Genomic DNA, 13234 nt, shown 5'->3' with positions numbered 1-13234 from the left:
AGGGCGGGGGATTCGTGAGCCAGATGCAGCCGGGAACACAAATAAGCATAAAGAACAAGCAAAATGTGTGAAAACAGAGACTTAAGTCGATCAGTGGGACAATTGCGACTGAATTTGCCCACACAAAGACGTCAAGAAGCGCTGCCAGGTGATGAGTCGGAGACCTTCCGCGCCCCCTTTCCTTGGCGGCCACCCCAGCTGCGTTCTGGGCTCCGGAAGAGCTGCAAGGAGGCTGCAGCTCCGGAAGAAAAGTGGGGGGGGCGGGGGGGGGGAAGCGGGCCGCCTCCGAATCTTTCTGCCCCCCCTCTGACCGCAGCTGGGCCGGCGGCGGAGAGCGGATCCGTTCCGCATGCTCGCGGCCTCTCGCCCCATTGGTCTGGCTGCGGTCACGTGCTAGCTGGGGTTGGGGAGGCAACGGAGCCCTGCCCACCTTCTCGCTTCCTTCCTTCCCCATCCATCCATCCACCCACCCAGCGGGCAGCCCAGCGAGAAAGGAGCGGCTGGAAGCGACCAGCAGTTATGGCCTGTCTCACCATCTACAGCACTTCAGTCACCGGTTCTCGGGAGGTAAGCCCAGCCCAGAGCCCCCCCACCCGCAAGCGCCCGTCAGCCCCTGCAAGAGGTCGGTGCCGCCCCTTTGCAGTATGCGCTGCCTACGGGGGTGGGGTCTTCTTCTCTCTCCCCCCTCCCCTCACTTTCCTCCCCTTCCCCTGGGGAGACTGCCTGGGCGCCCTCCGCCCCAAACTCTCTCCGCACTTTCCTTTCCCCGCTTCTCGCGCCCCTCCCCTTCCCCAGCCAGGTCTCCCAGATGTGCTCGCCTCTGCATCCTCCAGCCAGAACATCTGGAGGGCGGGCAAGGAATCTTTCCTCTTGGCTTTAGGTGGGCTTCTCTTCCCTTGAGGTTCCCCGCGAGGGTGGATTCCTTAAGTGTAAGGGGAGCAACTCTTTTTCGGTTCCAAATTCCCGCCCACGCCAGTGGAGACGCTGGAGCGATTTGAGGAAAAGCTGAACGGGAAGAAATCCAATCCTGTGACAAAGGGGGAGGGAGGGTCTTCCTTTACTAAAGGCTCTTCCCCAAGGCATGGAGTCTTCCTTCCCTTCCCTTCCCTTCCCTTCCCTTCCCTTCCCTTCCCTTCCCCTTCCTTCCTTCCTTTCCTTTCCTTTCCTTTCCTTTCCTTTCCTTCCTTCCTTCCTTCCTTCCTTCCTTCCTTCCTTCCTTCCTTCCTTCCTTCCTTCCTTCCTTCCCCATCCCCAGGCGTGGAGCCATCCTTGCTCCTGTTATGGGGGCTGCCATCTCTTTGATCACTAATGGAGGATTCTGCCTGTATTTAGCTAGGATTGGATTCATTCACTGGAAGTATGACTCTGGCTTTTCATATTTCAGTTGCCTTCTTTGCAATATCCCAATGCAGGGTGATTCACCCTCTTCCCCTTTTTCTCTTCCTCTTCTTTCCTTTTCCCCCATTGATATGCCTGCCCCACAGATCAAATCCCAGCAGAGCGAAGTGACCAGGATCTTGGATGGAAAGAACATCAAGTACAACATGGTGGATATCTCCCAAGACAATGCCCTTCGGGAAGAAATGAGGAACAAATCGGGCAACCCCAAAGCCATTCCTCCCCAGATTTTCAACGGGGACCACTACTGCGGGGTGAGTGACCCCTGGCTGTAGGTAGTAGGTGCTGTATTGTACATTGCTGTTTGGGAGAGTTTTCTCTGGGACAGCAGTAGCAACGTTAAATGTTTTGCATCTCATTAAGAACGAGCAACTTGGATGCATCCTAGTTCATGTGGCTATTCACTGTGCCAATGTGTTAATGCCAACAAAACTGCAGACTTGTCCAGGCAGTCGAAGGCCAAAAAGAAAAAGAAAAAAGTAGAAGTGCCCATTACCTCTGCAACAAAATGGACTGGCTGGTTTCTTGTTTAGTTCAAAGTAAATGTACTGGTAGCCGTTTAATTGATCTAAATGTACGGCCAAGGATTTCTAGCTCCCTAGCCTTTAGCGAGAGCATAAAAAACGGTGGAGGTAGATGAAGAACCAGCCACGATCATGGTAAATATGTCCTTGAGTCAATCTCCTGGCATGGGAGTATCCGTGGATTTGGCTACAATATAGATGAGGCTTGCCAATGCCGTTGACTTTTTCCAGGGCGTGTTTCGTTTTTAACTTCCCAGTCTGAGCTGCAATCTTGAATTTCCTGGGTAAATATTATGCCCATCCCTGCTTGATCAATTTTTTTCCCCCTTTCTAAAGATCAGCTTTAGAGGTTGGCTAAGTGCTGCCATCTGGCGTCTCTCACAATTGTTTTACATTCATTGCTCATCTCTGGCCTTCATTGTTTCTTTTGCTTTCAGCCTGGACTTTGTTCAGTCCTGTTGGCCCCTTTTAAATGAGAATGAATGTTGCCTTTCTCTCTCTACTCTCCATGCATATTGGCCTTGTGTTAACCAGAATTCCCTGCCTTTGCTGACAAGTTAATTTTAATAATTAACTTGTAGTTTTACATAAGAGGCTAATCTACAATCATAGGATGGAATACTGGCTCTGGTAGCCTCATCTTGTGACTAGGCCAAGATTTCAATAGTAACGCTAAATGAATGAAGGGCCTGCATAACAAGGGCTGCGCATAAGTAGCTCAGAGTTAACAACTCCTTATGTGTAATATGACTGCGGTGGTATTCTTACTGGTGTCATTTTGTATTATTTAGAATGGTGAAAGGAAGCTTCTAGCCTTCCAAATATTGCTAAGTTACAACCCCCAGCATCCCTTGATATTGGCCATGCTGGCTGGGGCTGCTAGGAGTTGTAGTTCATCAACATCTGGAGGGGTTCTGCATCTGGAGATTTAGGCTCCTCCGGCAAATGTTTAAATGAATTTTATCATAATTTGATTTATATGCCGCCCTTCTCCGGAGACTCAGGGTGGCTTACAATGTGCTAAGCAATAGCCTTCATTCTTTTGTATATTTATACAAAGTCAGCTTATTGCCCCCACAACTGGGTTCTCAATTTACCTACCTTAGAAAGGATGGAAGGCTGAGTCAACCTTGAGCCTTGGCGAGATTCGAACCTGCAGTAATTGCAGGCAGCTGGTCTTAATAACCAGCTTAAAAACAGGGTGCCTTAGACCACTGTACTACCAAGGCAATTTTTCTCAACAGTCCTTTTTTCAGATATGAAGTGTAGGGCAACACTTGCTATTTCCAAACATTTTTAATAGCACCTGTTACAGTCAAAGTCCCTTGAGTAAATTAAAGGAAAGGTGTAATCTGGCTGGGCTTGGCATGAAACTAGACAGGGAATCTTGCTAGGACAGGGAGGGAAAATCCCATCTCTTTCTATACAATTCCATACTCTTTTAGGTGCTTATTACAAAATGTCTCAGATTATAAAATGAATCATTAATGTAAGGGTGAGGAAGAGTTATTTGGTTTGCTGACAGCAGGAGGAAATATTAATAGACTATGGTGATGCATCCCTTTGAGAGGAAAATGAATATCGACTCCAGCCTAAATTCTGTTCCTGAGCCATTTCCTGACAAAGTCAGAGGGTCATTTGCAGAGGGAGCAGCCCTGTGGGCATAAGGTTACTCTCGTTTTCCCTCTACCTGAAAGTATCTGTAAAAAACCTCTAATTCTGTGCCTTAATACTGATGCTGACAAATGACATACTGCAGGTTAAAAGGCGTTTACTGTGAAAATGTCATCATACCAGTGATAGATAGCCTTGTTCTGTAAAAAAAAGGATTTTTCAGACATTGTTGACTCTAGCATGTATGGACTGTATTAATGCTGAAAGTTACAGGCCTGTTCATTATATTCCTTGTGTGTCCAATCACACTTGGCCAATTATATTCTCATTTTCTATATTCTATTCTATTCTATTCCTATTTCTATTCCTATTTCTATTCCAGTCTATTCTTTTATTCCTATTCTATTCTATTCTATTCTATTCTATTCTATTCTATTCTATTCTATTCTATTCCTATTCCTATTCCTATTCCATGCTATTCTATTCTATTCTATTCTATTCTATTCTATTCTATTCTATTCTATTCTATTCTATTCTATTCTATTCTACTCTATTCTATTCTATTCCTATTCTATTCTATTCTATTCTATTCTATTCTATTCTATTCTATTCCTATTGTATTCCTATTCTATTCTATTCTATTCTATTCTATTCTATTCTATTCTATTCTATTCTATTCTATTATTCTATTCCTATTCTATTCTGACCAAATCCTGAGTAAAGGCTCAAAATGGGGAGTGACTCAGTTTGTATCAGACAGAACAGCTATGAAAGGTAGACAGCAGAGGATATTTAAGGTATTTGTGGCTTTCACAGTAATTGTGACTGGATACACACCCAGGCTGGTGTCTGAGCAAAAGCACCCGCGAGCCATTTAGTTGAAGGTTTTAGGTGTATCTCCCAAGGACTCTGCAGATGTTTCCACCAAATTATTGTTTTGCACGTGACAGAAGGGGACGAAATACATGGAAGCAATAGTATCAACTGTATTTAAGCAACGTAAGCATAATTGTATTACCTCAAACCTTACTTTTGACGTGATTAACCTCTCAGTTGTTAAGTGAAGGTAAGTATCTAGAGAGGATTACAAAGGAGAGGGCTATATAATCAGTTTTGATGCACAAGAACAGGTCTTTAGCCGGGCTTTGAAAATTCTGTAATGAAAGCTGTTCTCCCGTTTGGGCCCCAGAGGCTGTTTTGGTTTGATGCTAAGAAATTCTTAGCCTTTCCCTGCACGATGTCCCTATTTTTTTAGTTTACTTTTCTCCCACCTGACAGGACTACGAACTGTTTGTGGAAGCAGTGGAACAGAACACCCTCCAGCAATTCCTGAAGTTAGCCTGAGCCTGCTTCTTCCCTGCCCCGCCGTGAAAAACCTTCCTCCCCACATGAAAAACCATCCAGGACTTGGAAATTCTGCATTCCAGATGGATCACCTCCTAAGTGATTGTCAGCTCTATGCGCGACCAACCTCTTCTCCAACTGCCTCTGAATTGCATTCCCTCTTTCACTGTGGTCTCCAAAGACCAGCTCGAATGCAGCTGGGCCCCTTCTCCTCGTGCCTATGGGGGTGGTAGACTGATGCTAATCTTCTAATTAAGGACCTTGGAAAGCAGAGCTTTCCCCTACCTTTCCCCCCTCCCCTCTCCCTTTTCTTTTTCAAGCTCAGGCTGCCCTTAGTGTTAAAGGGGAAGAGCTGGTTGCTTCTTCCCTTCTTATCACCCTACGTCCTTCAATGTGCAAATGTCAGTTCCCGTAGTTCCTTTTTCATTTTAACCCAGGAAAGAGAGCAGCAGACATCTGCTCTTGCTGGGTTGATTCTTGTCGAGCAATGCGAAAAGTGCTGCACATGGTTTTGTGCTCCCGTTGCCTTCTCTGCCGGCAGTTAGTGGAGAGTGTATGTGTGTGTCTGTCTTAAAACATGGTGATGTAGCTCAGCCTTTCTTAAAAGTGGTTCTCCAGAGGGCAGCAAGAGCATTTCTCCTAGTCCATTAGTGCTTTTTTCTTTGTGTCCCATCTGGCAATGGAAAAAAAAAACATCCCTGCTCCCCAAGAGGGGAAGGCAATTTCCACTCTATTTTAGCCTCAGCTGTTTCCTGCTTCCCCCCCCCCCTTTTTTTTTTTTTTTTCGGAACTGGCTTTTTGCAAACTTGGACCAAGTGCATTTTCTTTTCTTCCTTTTTTTTTTTATTTCTGAAAGCAAAATTTATAAACAGCCATGTTTTTGTTAAGATGCCATTAAATATTGCTAAAAAGCTCCATCACAGTGGTTCTGTGCTTTTTTTTTTTTTTAAATGGTCTGATTGGAGGCAGAAGTTGGATGCTACTCTGTTCATTCATTTGGAAATCTGTTTTTCTAACTCTTAGCAACTCGATTACTTTCATGGATATAGTTGGGCAGTATTTTCTTTCTTTTTTTTTTAATCCCAAATGTACCGGAAGAATGGCAGAAGTGCAAGGAAATGTTTGGCACAACTGCCTCCTACAACGATATGTATCTAAAATAGGATTTAGTGTTTGGGCTTTTTTCAACATTTCAGTGGTGGGATTCAGCCAGTTCACACCTATTTGGGAGAACCAGTTGTTAACTTTCTAAGCAGTTCAGAAAACCGGTTGTTGGAAGAAATCTTATTTTGTTTTTTTTCCACTTTACAGGGCTAATCCTGTAAGGAAGGCAGGAAGGAAACCTTCTGGTGGATTTTCTAGCCTAATCTTTATTGCCTTGCTTACAGGAACTGCCTCTCCAGTTAACCCTTGTTACATTGTAACAGCTAAGGCGAAGCGCCCATCGACGTGAGTGACCACGTCCACACGGTCACATGACCACCGAGCCACGTCTACCCAGCTGGTCATTAGGGCAGAGAAATGGTTGTTAAATTATTTGAATCCCACCACTGAACCATTTGTAATGTGAGACTAAGTCATTGCACTTTTTTGTGTTGTGAAAATTGCCCCGTGTCCCACAGTTCAGTGGCCAGTTTTTTTCTAGGAAAGGCTTTCCACAATATTTCCCTAGCACCGAAGTATGAGGCAATGTGCGAGGTTGCCTTTTAGTGAAAATAATGCAAAAGGGACAAGAAATAGATAAATACTTGACAGCATTTCTCAAGAAGACCTTAATGCATCCTGCCCTCTTGCTTTAAGGGCCAATCAGCATCATTCTCTTTGCCTCCCAGAGAGGAGGAGGTAGTAAGTAAATATAAAATGTCAGCTGCTGTTGCACTTCACAGTTGCCAAAAAAAGAGAGCCCTTGTTCATGGTACATGTTACTCATTTTCCTCCCCACCCAAACTAAGTGTAGGTGGTAAACTCAGTTGGACTATGCTAAATTGGCTTACTACAACTTCCCTCTTGTACGCAGACAATGCTGCTTTGGTTACAGTACAGATAAACATTTGGAGAATGAGTCTATTGTTCAAGGAGAGAAGTTGGGGGGGGGGAAGAAACACATCTGAGTACAACATGCAAAACCCAAACCCTAAATCATATTGGGCTTGGCTTGTTACGTAAAGTCAATTAAGATACTACAGTTAAGTATACCATGGTTAAGCAAATTTTGGCTGAGCATAGTGTATTAATGAGGGCATTGTCCAATGGGAATATTATTTTGGTGTGTTTATGGTCCAAATAGCATCACACAGAATACTTTCTAAAAATTCTGGTTGAAAACCCAGCATCATTATTTTTAAACATCGGGAGATTGACACCAGGCCTTAAAAACCAGAAGCCAATTTAATGCTTTTTTGTAGCTGGGAACAATGGCAAAATACCTGCTCTGGCATCCTTAGATTTTACAGATTCTAAAGAGTCACCTTCAATTGAGTATTAGGCTTACCATCGCTGTTCTGTAAAAATCCAGATGACACCCGCACGGCAGCCATCAGCCCCCAAATCAATAGCCCTAACGGTTACCACAATTTGTCAAATTTTATGGATCCGTGGTGGCAGGCAATTTTAGTGATTAATTTTAGGCAATTTTAGTGATTCAGTTTCACTGAATCAGTTTCAGTTGTGCTGAAACAACTGTGGCTTAGTAGCACCAAGAACTGATTTTTAAAGTTTTTTTTAAAAAAAACATCTAGGGTATCTTTTTATCTGCAACTTTGTGGCAGGCTTAGGAGAAATGTTTTAAGATATTCCACCTGGTCAGAAAGGCCTTGTACACACAGTGCCTGGGCTTATCTAACACCATACCACTATAGATGCTGTTGCTGGCAAAATGTGCTTTTAATTATTAAAGCCTTCTATTTGCTCATCTAGCTTTCTGCATGAAAGGAACTGCTGCTACAAGGGGGGGAATTGTAATGCATTATTCAATCCCTACCCTGCTATAATTCTGGAAGTTCCAAACCCCAAGGGAGGAAAGACGGCATCGGCAGAAGACGTAGATGCTGAAGAAATCCAGCCTGCCTTCGTTTGAACCTCTACAAAGACCCAGAAAGTGCCCTTTGCTTAATGCTTAAAGTCTTCAACCAAATAGACAACATAATTCCCTCAACACTGTCAAACTATTCACTAAGTCTGCATTACTATTAAGTCTTCTCATCGTTACTATCACCCATCTCCTCCCACTTAGGACTGCATGACTGTAACTTCGTTGCTTGTATCCTTACGGTTTATATTGATATTGATTGTTTCCTGATTGCTTATTTGTACCCTATGACTATCATTAAGTGTTGTACCTTATGATTCTTGACCAGGGGTCTGCAACCTTAAATACTCAAAAGAGCCATTTGGACCCGTTTCCCACAAAAAAGAAAACACCGGGAGCCACAAAACCTGGGTGGGCGTGGCCAACTCATCACTTCCACCAGTCAAATGACCCCCCCCCCTAGCCACGCCTACCCAGCTGGTCATTAGGGTAGAGAACCGGTTTTTAAAAAACACCGGGAACCACAAATTCCTTTTAACATCTCTCTCTCTCCCCTCCCTCCCTCTCTCTCTCTGTATCTCTCTGTCTCTTTCTTCCACTCTCTCTGTATCTCTCTCTCTCTGCCCTGGCCACTTCTCCATCCCCTGCCGTCACCCTTACCTTCTCAGGCCAGGCGAGGAGTGACTGGAAGAGGAAAGCGAGGGGTGGGGCCAGCCAATGGTGGGATCACCTGACAGGGAGCCACAGCAGAGGGTCCAAAGAGCCGTATGCAGCTCTGGAGCTGCAGGTTGCTAACTCCTGTCCTTGACGAATGTATCTTTTCTTCTTATGTACACTTTGGTGCATATGCACCAAAGACAAATTCCTTGTGCGTCCAAACACATTTGGCCAATAAAGAATTTTATAGAGGGACAGGGAAATTAACCTGTTCAAAAAAATGGGACCCAGTGGGCACAAAACTAGTGACAACAGTAAGAAATAAGCTTACTTTGGGACTTAACAAACTATCTGGATACTTCGTGTTACCTGCGGTAATAGCTACAATGAGTAATAAAAGGCTTAGTTAGGTTAAGTCATAAAAAAGCCCTTTCTGTTGAAGCACAAGGCATACAATGAGAAGGAAGTTGGCTGGAACTGGCTGCATTATTGCACTCGGTCACTCCCCCTCAACTCCTATTCAGATAGGCTGATTATTCTCATAATCTCCCAGCTGGAAGCACCAAAAGACAATGGAGTAGAGGGCAGTTGGGAACTAAATTTGTGACATCCAGACACACAACTGAGGAAAGCTCGCAGTTAGCACTTGCAGCCACAGCTCTTCCAGAAAAGAAAAGAAAAAAAGAAAAGAAAAGAAAAGAAAAGAAAAAAGAAAAAAAAACAGCTGGACTATGGTCCTCCTTGGCTTCAGGCACTTGTCTGCTCCAAACATTAAATCTGCCCACAGAGAGAAAGCTCTCCCCCCGCCCCTCCACCAGTCCCCTTTGATGATTTTCAGGATGTCCTTATAGGATAGAACAGGATCCAGAAATGTCCGCCTTTCCTGCTTATGATTTACAACAGTTGGGAGTACAAAGAAAATGGTGCCATATCTTGCCCCAACTGGCACTGACTGCCCCAACTGTTTTTCTTGCGGAAATAGACTGACGTTCCTAAAGGAATGGTAATAAAGGCCAATTTATTTCAGTTCCTTTCGGGCTGGGTAGAATGAGACAAGTAAGGCGAAAAGTCTTTTACCTCTGTCGGGATCGGAAAGAAAAGTATTGCATAAAGCTCTGTGGCTGGCTGGGGAATTCTGGGAGTTGAAGTCCGCACAGTGTAATGTTGCCAAGCTTGAGCAACACTGCTCTATATCTAAGCCATTCAACATTCCTTTAGTTTGCCCTGGCTTGTTTACTTGGGGGGCACGGGGGGGGGGGGGGGAGAATACAGTGGCTAGTTCTAACCTGTGTAGCTGGAACTTCAAGTTTTACTTGTTTCCATCCTGGACCTGCTCTCATACAGTTAAGGCCTTTGGCTCATATCCGAGTAGCTACCTTGGAGAAGGAGAAGAAGGCACACAACTTCCTAGCTGAGCGGCAGCCAAGTCTGATGCATCGTCTACTGTGAACCATTACAGCTATTCCCTGCCTGCTTTGGTGGGAGAGAGTTTTTTCCTCAGCAGAAGGAATGCGTTGGGGACCAACCCACATTCCTCCAGGCTCACGGCATCGTCGTTATACACCCGAAGTGGAAACGTGGTGAGGATCTCGTAGGGCTCCAGTGCTTCACCCCTAGAAATAGAGCAGAACCAGGTTGGTAAAACACTCACTTCACACCTGCCCAATTTTGCCAATCCAGTGACCTTTCTGAATTCAGTTTTAGCAGTGGCAATAGCACTTAGACTTATATGCCGCTTCATAGTGCTTTACAGCCCATCTCTAAGCAGGTTACAGAGTCAGCATATTGCCCCCTGGAAGCAAAAATGGGCCGCGGGAGGGGATGCGCCCCCCCCATGCCCCATTTTGGGCCTAAGAGGCCTCCCTGCACTTACCTGGAAACCAAAATGGGGTGCGTGACGACTCCTGGAAGGGGCAGAGCGGGAAGGAGTGGGGCCAATTTAACTACTGATTCACCTGAACCAGCTGGATCCCACCACTGGTTAACATTCAGGAACAACATACACCAAACTGCAGGAGACTAAAATTTATTTCACACATGGTCTGAACCCATGATTAATAAATGCTCCCAAGCCTCTTTCATTTCTTGATATTACAGCTGGCAAATGCAAAAATGTTTTGCCACCATCCTTCTGAAATTTTGCTGGAACCATCCTTCTTCCTACCTATTCTGAGCAAGATGTTGTCGCAAGTCTCCAATAGTCTCGGTGAAGGACATTTTAACAATGTATGTCTTCTCTCCATCCTCTGACTTTATCCGAAGAGTTGAAATGTTGCCATCAGGCCCCTCTGTCTTCTGCTTCCCTTCCAGTCTAGGAGTTAAAGGGAGATGGTGATGGAAACCATGGCTTCTATAAGGAGAGAATAACCCAGGCACACTGGTAGCTGGGATCATCCTTTTTAAAAAATAGATACAGTTCTGTCCTAACATTCTCCAGATGTTGGGTCTACCATTCCCAGAAAGCAGAGCTTTTAATCATACTACAATCCCAACGCACATGGACTGAAGAAGGCTACTGTACATTTTTTTTATTTAACTTATGCTGGTTCTGGTTCTGGTTCTGGCACACAAATATTTAGCGCTCCAGCACACAAAACAGTCTAAGGGGAAACAGTGGCCTGCACATGTCGGGGTGTGGGGGCAGGGAGGGTCACTAAATTATAAAATATGGGAGACTCAGCTTCTCAGGAGAGATTAGGTGCATAATGGGATTAGAATGGAAAAGGAAGACAAAGCATACATTCAGCTTACTTAATGGGGTTGGTTATCGAGACTTGGCATGCTAACACCTTGAACCGTTGAGGAAAAGGAGTCAAACTTTCTGAAAAGTGCCCCCAATTCTTTCAGATTTGCTTGTTGGATTGATTGATTTATACAAGCTGTCCTCTGAAAATGATAGAGGATGATGTACAAAACAGAAAGGGGGGGGAAAAGCCAAAATGAACACTAACATTTCTTTTTCACGCACACACAAAAATTTTTGGCCACAAGATTTATGTCCTTATAAAATCAGGGATAAGGAAGGAGATGGATTCAGGCCTCCAAACTGATCCATTTAAGTCCATGTTATCTACATTTACTACTAGCAACAAGACCTTCCGCAGTCTCAAGCAATCCATCGTCTCCATCCCGGAGAAACCGGAATCGTATCTCAGAGGGTTCCATATATAAAACATGTGCTTGATAACCGATGAGTGATCTTCAAAACGAAGCTAAAAAGTGTTCCTGATGTTACTCCAGCTTACTTGAGGTTTGGATTTCTATCATAATGACGAGACATTCAGAGGAAAAGGAACCAGTGAGGATTCTAGAGCAGTGGTGTCAAACTCAAGGCCCAGGGGCCGGATCCGGGCCACGGAGTACTTAGATCTGGCCAGCAGACTGGCCCGCGGTGCTTCTGCCAGAGAAAGCACGCGGCTCTCCCGAGCTCCATTTTCACTGGCAGAGGCTTGCAGGAGGCTGTGGCTGCCAAAAGTGGAGCTCGGGAGCCTGCTTTCAGTGGCAGAGTGCTCAGGCCACCACAGGCACCCCTGACAGCGGTGACGTCGAGCTGACCATGCCCCCCCCAGCCATGCCCCTCCAGCTCCCCCACCCCCTGAGGTCAAACACAACCCTGATGCAGCCCTCAATGAAATCAAGTTTGACACCCCTGTTCTCGAGGCTTATTTACCTCTTCCTCAGCGCTGTAAGGCTGGGCGTCTCCACCAAAACTACTTCGTGGCTTTGTGCTCCATCCAGGCCCTGGAAGCAAAGAGGGAAACGTAGGCCAATGTTCGAATGCCCTAAGAGACATTAAGTCAGATGATGCCCTTCTGGTCAACCAGCCCACACATTTAAAAATCCAAAAGAAGGGAAGCGTTCTTTACTAGAGCTATTTTAGTAAAGAACAAGAAGGGCTTGGTTAATAATTCTAAATAGCTTTTTGGAGATCTCAGTTGTTATTTGGTGTTTTTTGGAGCTTTGACGAGGGGGATGCCAAATTAAGAGGGGAGGGGCATCTTACCTGAAGGGTCTTTTTAAGATCTTCCCGGATATTTATCACTTGCCCGTCTCGAACCAGTGACTTTGGAAGTTTGTTCAAAAATTGTTCCATGGTGAGCTTGGGACCTGCCAAAAGAAAGGGTTTCACAAGCAGATGCTTTACAGGGTATGTAGACAATGGCAAAGCCATGCTGAGATTTCATTTTAATTAATTTAAATATCTTTCTTTTCCGGGGAAAGTCCTCTCAAATTTAGTTGTATTAAAACCACCCACAATCGTATGAGAAACAGAAGGAGGGAGCACTAGGCATGGCAGCTTGAGTTCCTGAAAAAAAATTGGAATGTACATCTAATACAGAAACAGATTTTTAGCACAAAAGGGAATTCCAGACATCAAGGAGTGAAGCTCTTACTCAATATTATCTACAGCTATTGCACATTCTTTTTCAACCTTCCTTATGTCTGATTATTGTAGCTATCTACACAAGCAACTACTGTAAGTGGACATTTTCAGCAGTGCCTTAACTCAGTACACATAGTCGTCGACTTACGACCACAATTCAGCCCCCCCCCATTTTTGTTGCTAAGTGAGACATTTGTTAAGTGAGTTTTGCCCCATTTTACCACCTTTCTTGCCAATGATTAAGTGAATTACTGCAGTTGTTAAGTTAGTAGCCTGGTTGTTAAG

General features: G+C 44.7%; 2 protein-coding genes across 2 annotated transcripts in view; one reads left to right on the top strand and one right to left on the bottom strand.

The window, feature by feature from the left end:
- The first annotated feature begins 400 nt into the window (after positions 1-400).
- SH3BGRL3 (SH3 domain binding glutamate rich protein like 3) lies at positions 401-5797 on the top strand. Its single transcript, XM_070949538.1, has 3 exons — positions 401-567; positions 1485-1652; positions 4815-5797. Exons 1-3 carry the CDS (start codon positions 520-522, stop codon positions 4878-4880), a joined length of 282 nt encoding a protein of 93 aa, XP_070805639.1. The 5' UTR covers positions 401-519; the 3' UTR covers positions 4881-5797.
- A 4227-nt stretch (positions 5798-10024) lies between these two features.
- Positions 10025-13234, bottom strand: part of UBXN11 (UBX domain protein 11) — a 26952-nt gene continuing 23742 nt past the window's right edge. Inside the window, exons 11-14 of the mRNA XM_070949805.1 lie at positions 12569-12672; positions 12236-12306; positions 10730-10876; positions 10025-10178 (exon numbers count right to left, since the gene is read on the bottom strand). Coding sequence (XP_070805906.1) covers positions 10025-10178; positions 10730-10876; positions 12236-12306; positions 12569-12672 — 476 coding nt within the window. The remainder of the gene's footprint in view (positions 10179-10729; positions 10877-12235; positions 12307-12568; positions 12673-13234) is intronic.

This window comes from Pituophis catenifer, unplaced genomic scaffold (genome assembly GCF_029215685.1).
Source record: "Pituophis catenifer annectens isolate HBS135680 unplaced genomic scaffold, rPitCat1.0.hap2 SCAF_9, whole genome shotgun sequence".
In the NCBI taxonomy this organism is placed as follows: Eukaryota; Metazoa; Chordata; class Lepidosauria; order Squamata; family Colubridae; genus Pituophis; species Pituophis catenifer.
Note: the sequence above shows the minus strand (reverse complement) of the source record. Positions and strands in the feature narration are given on the sequence as shown.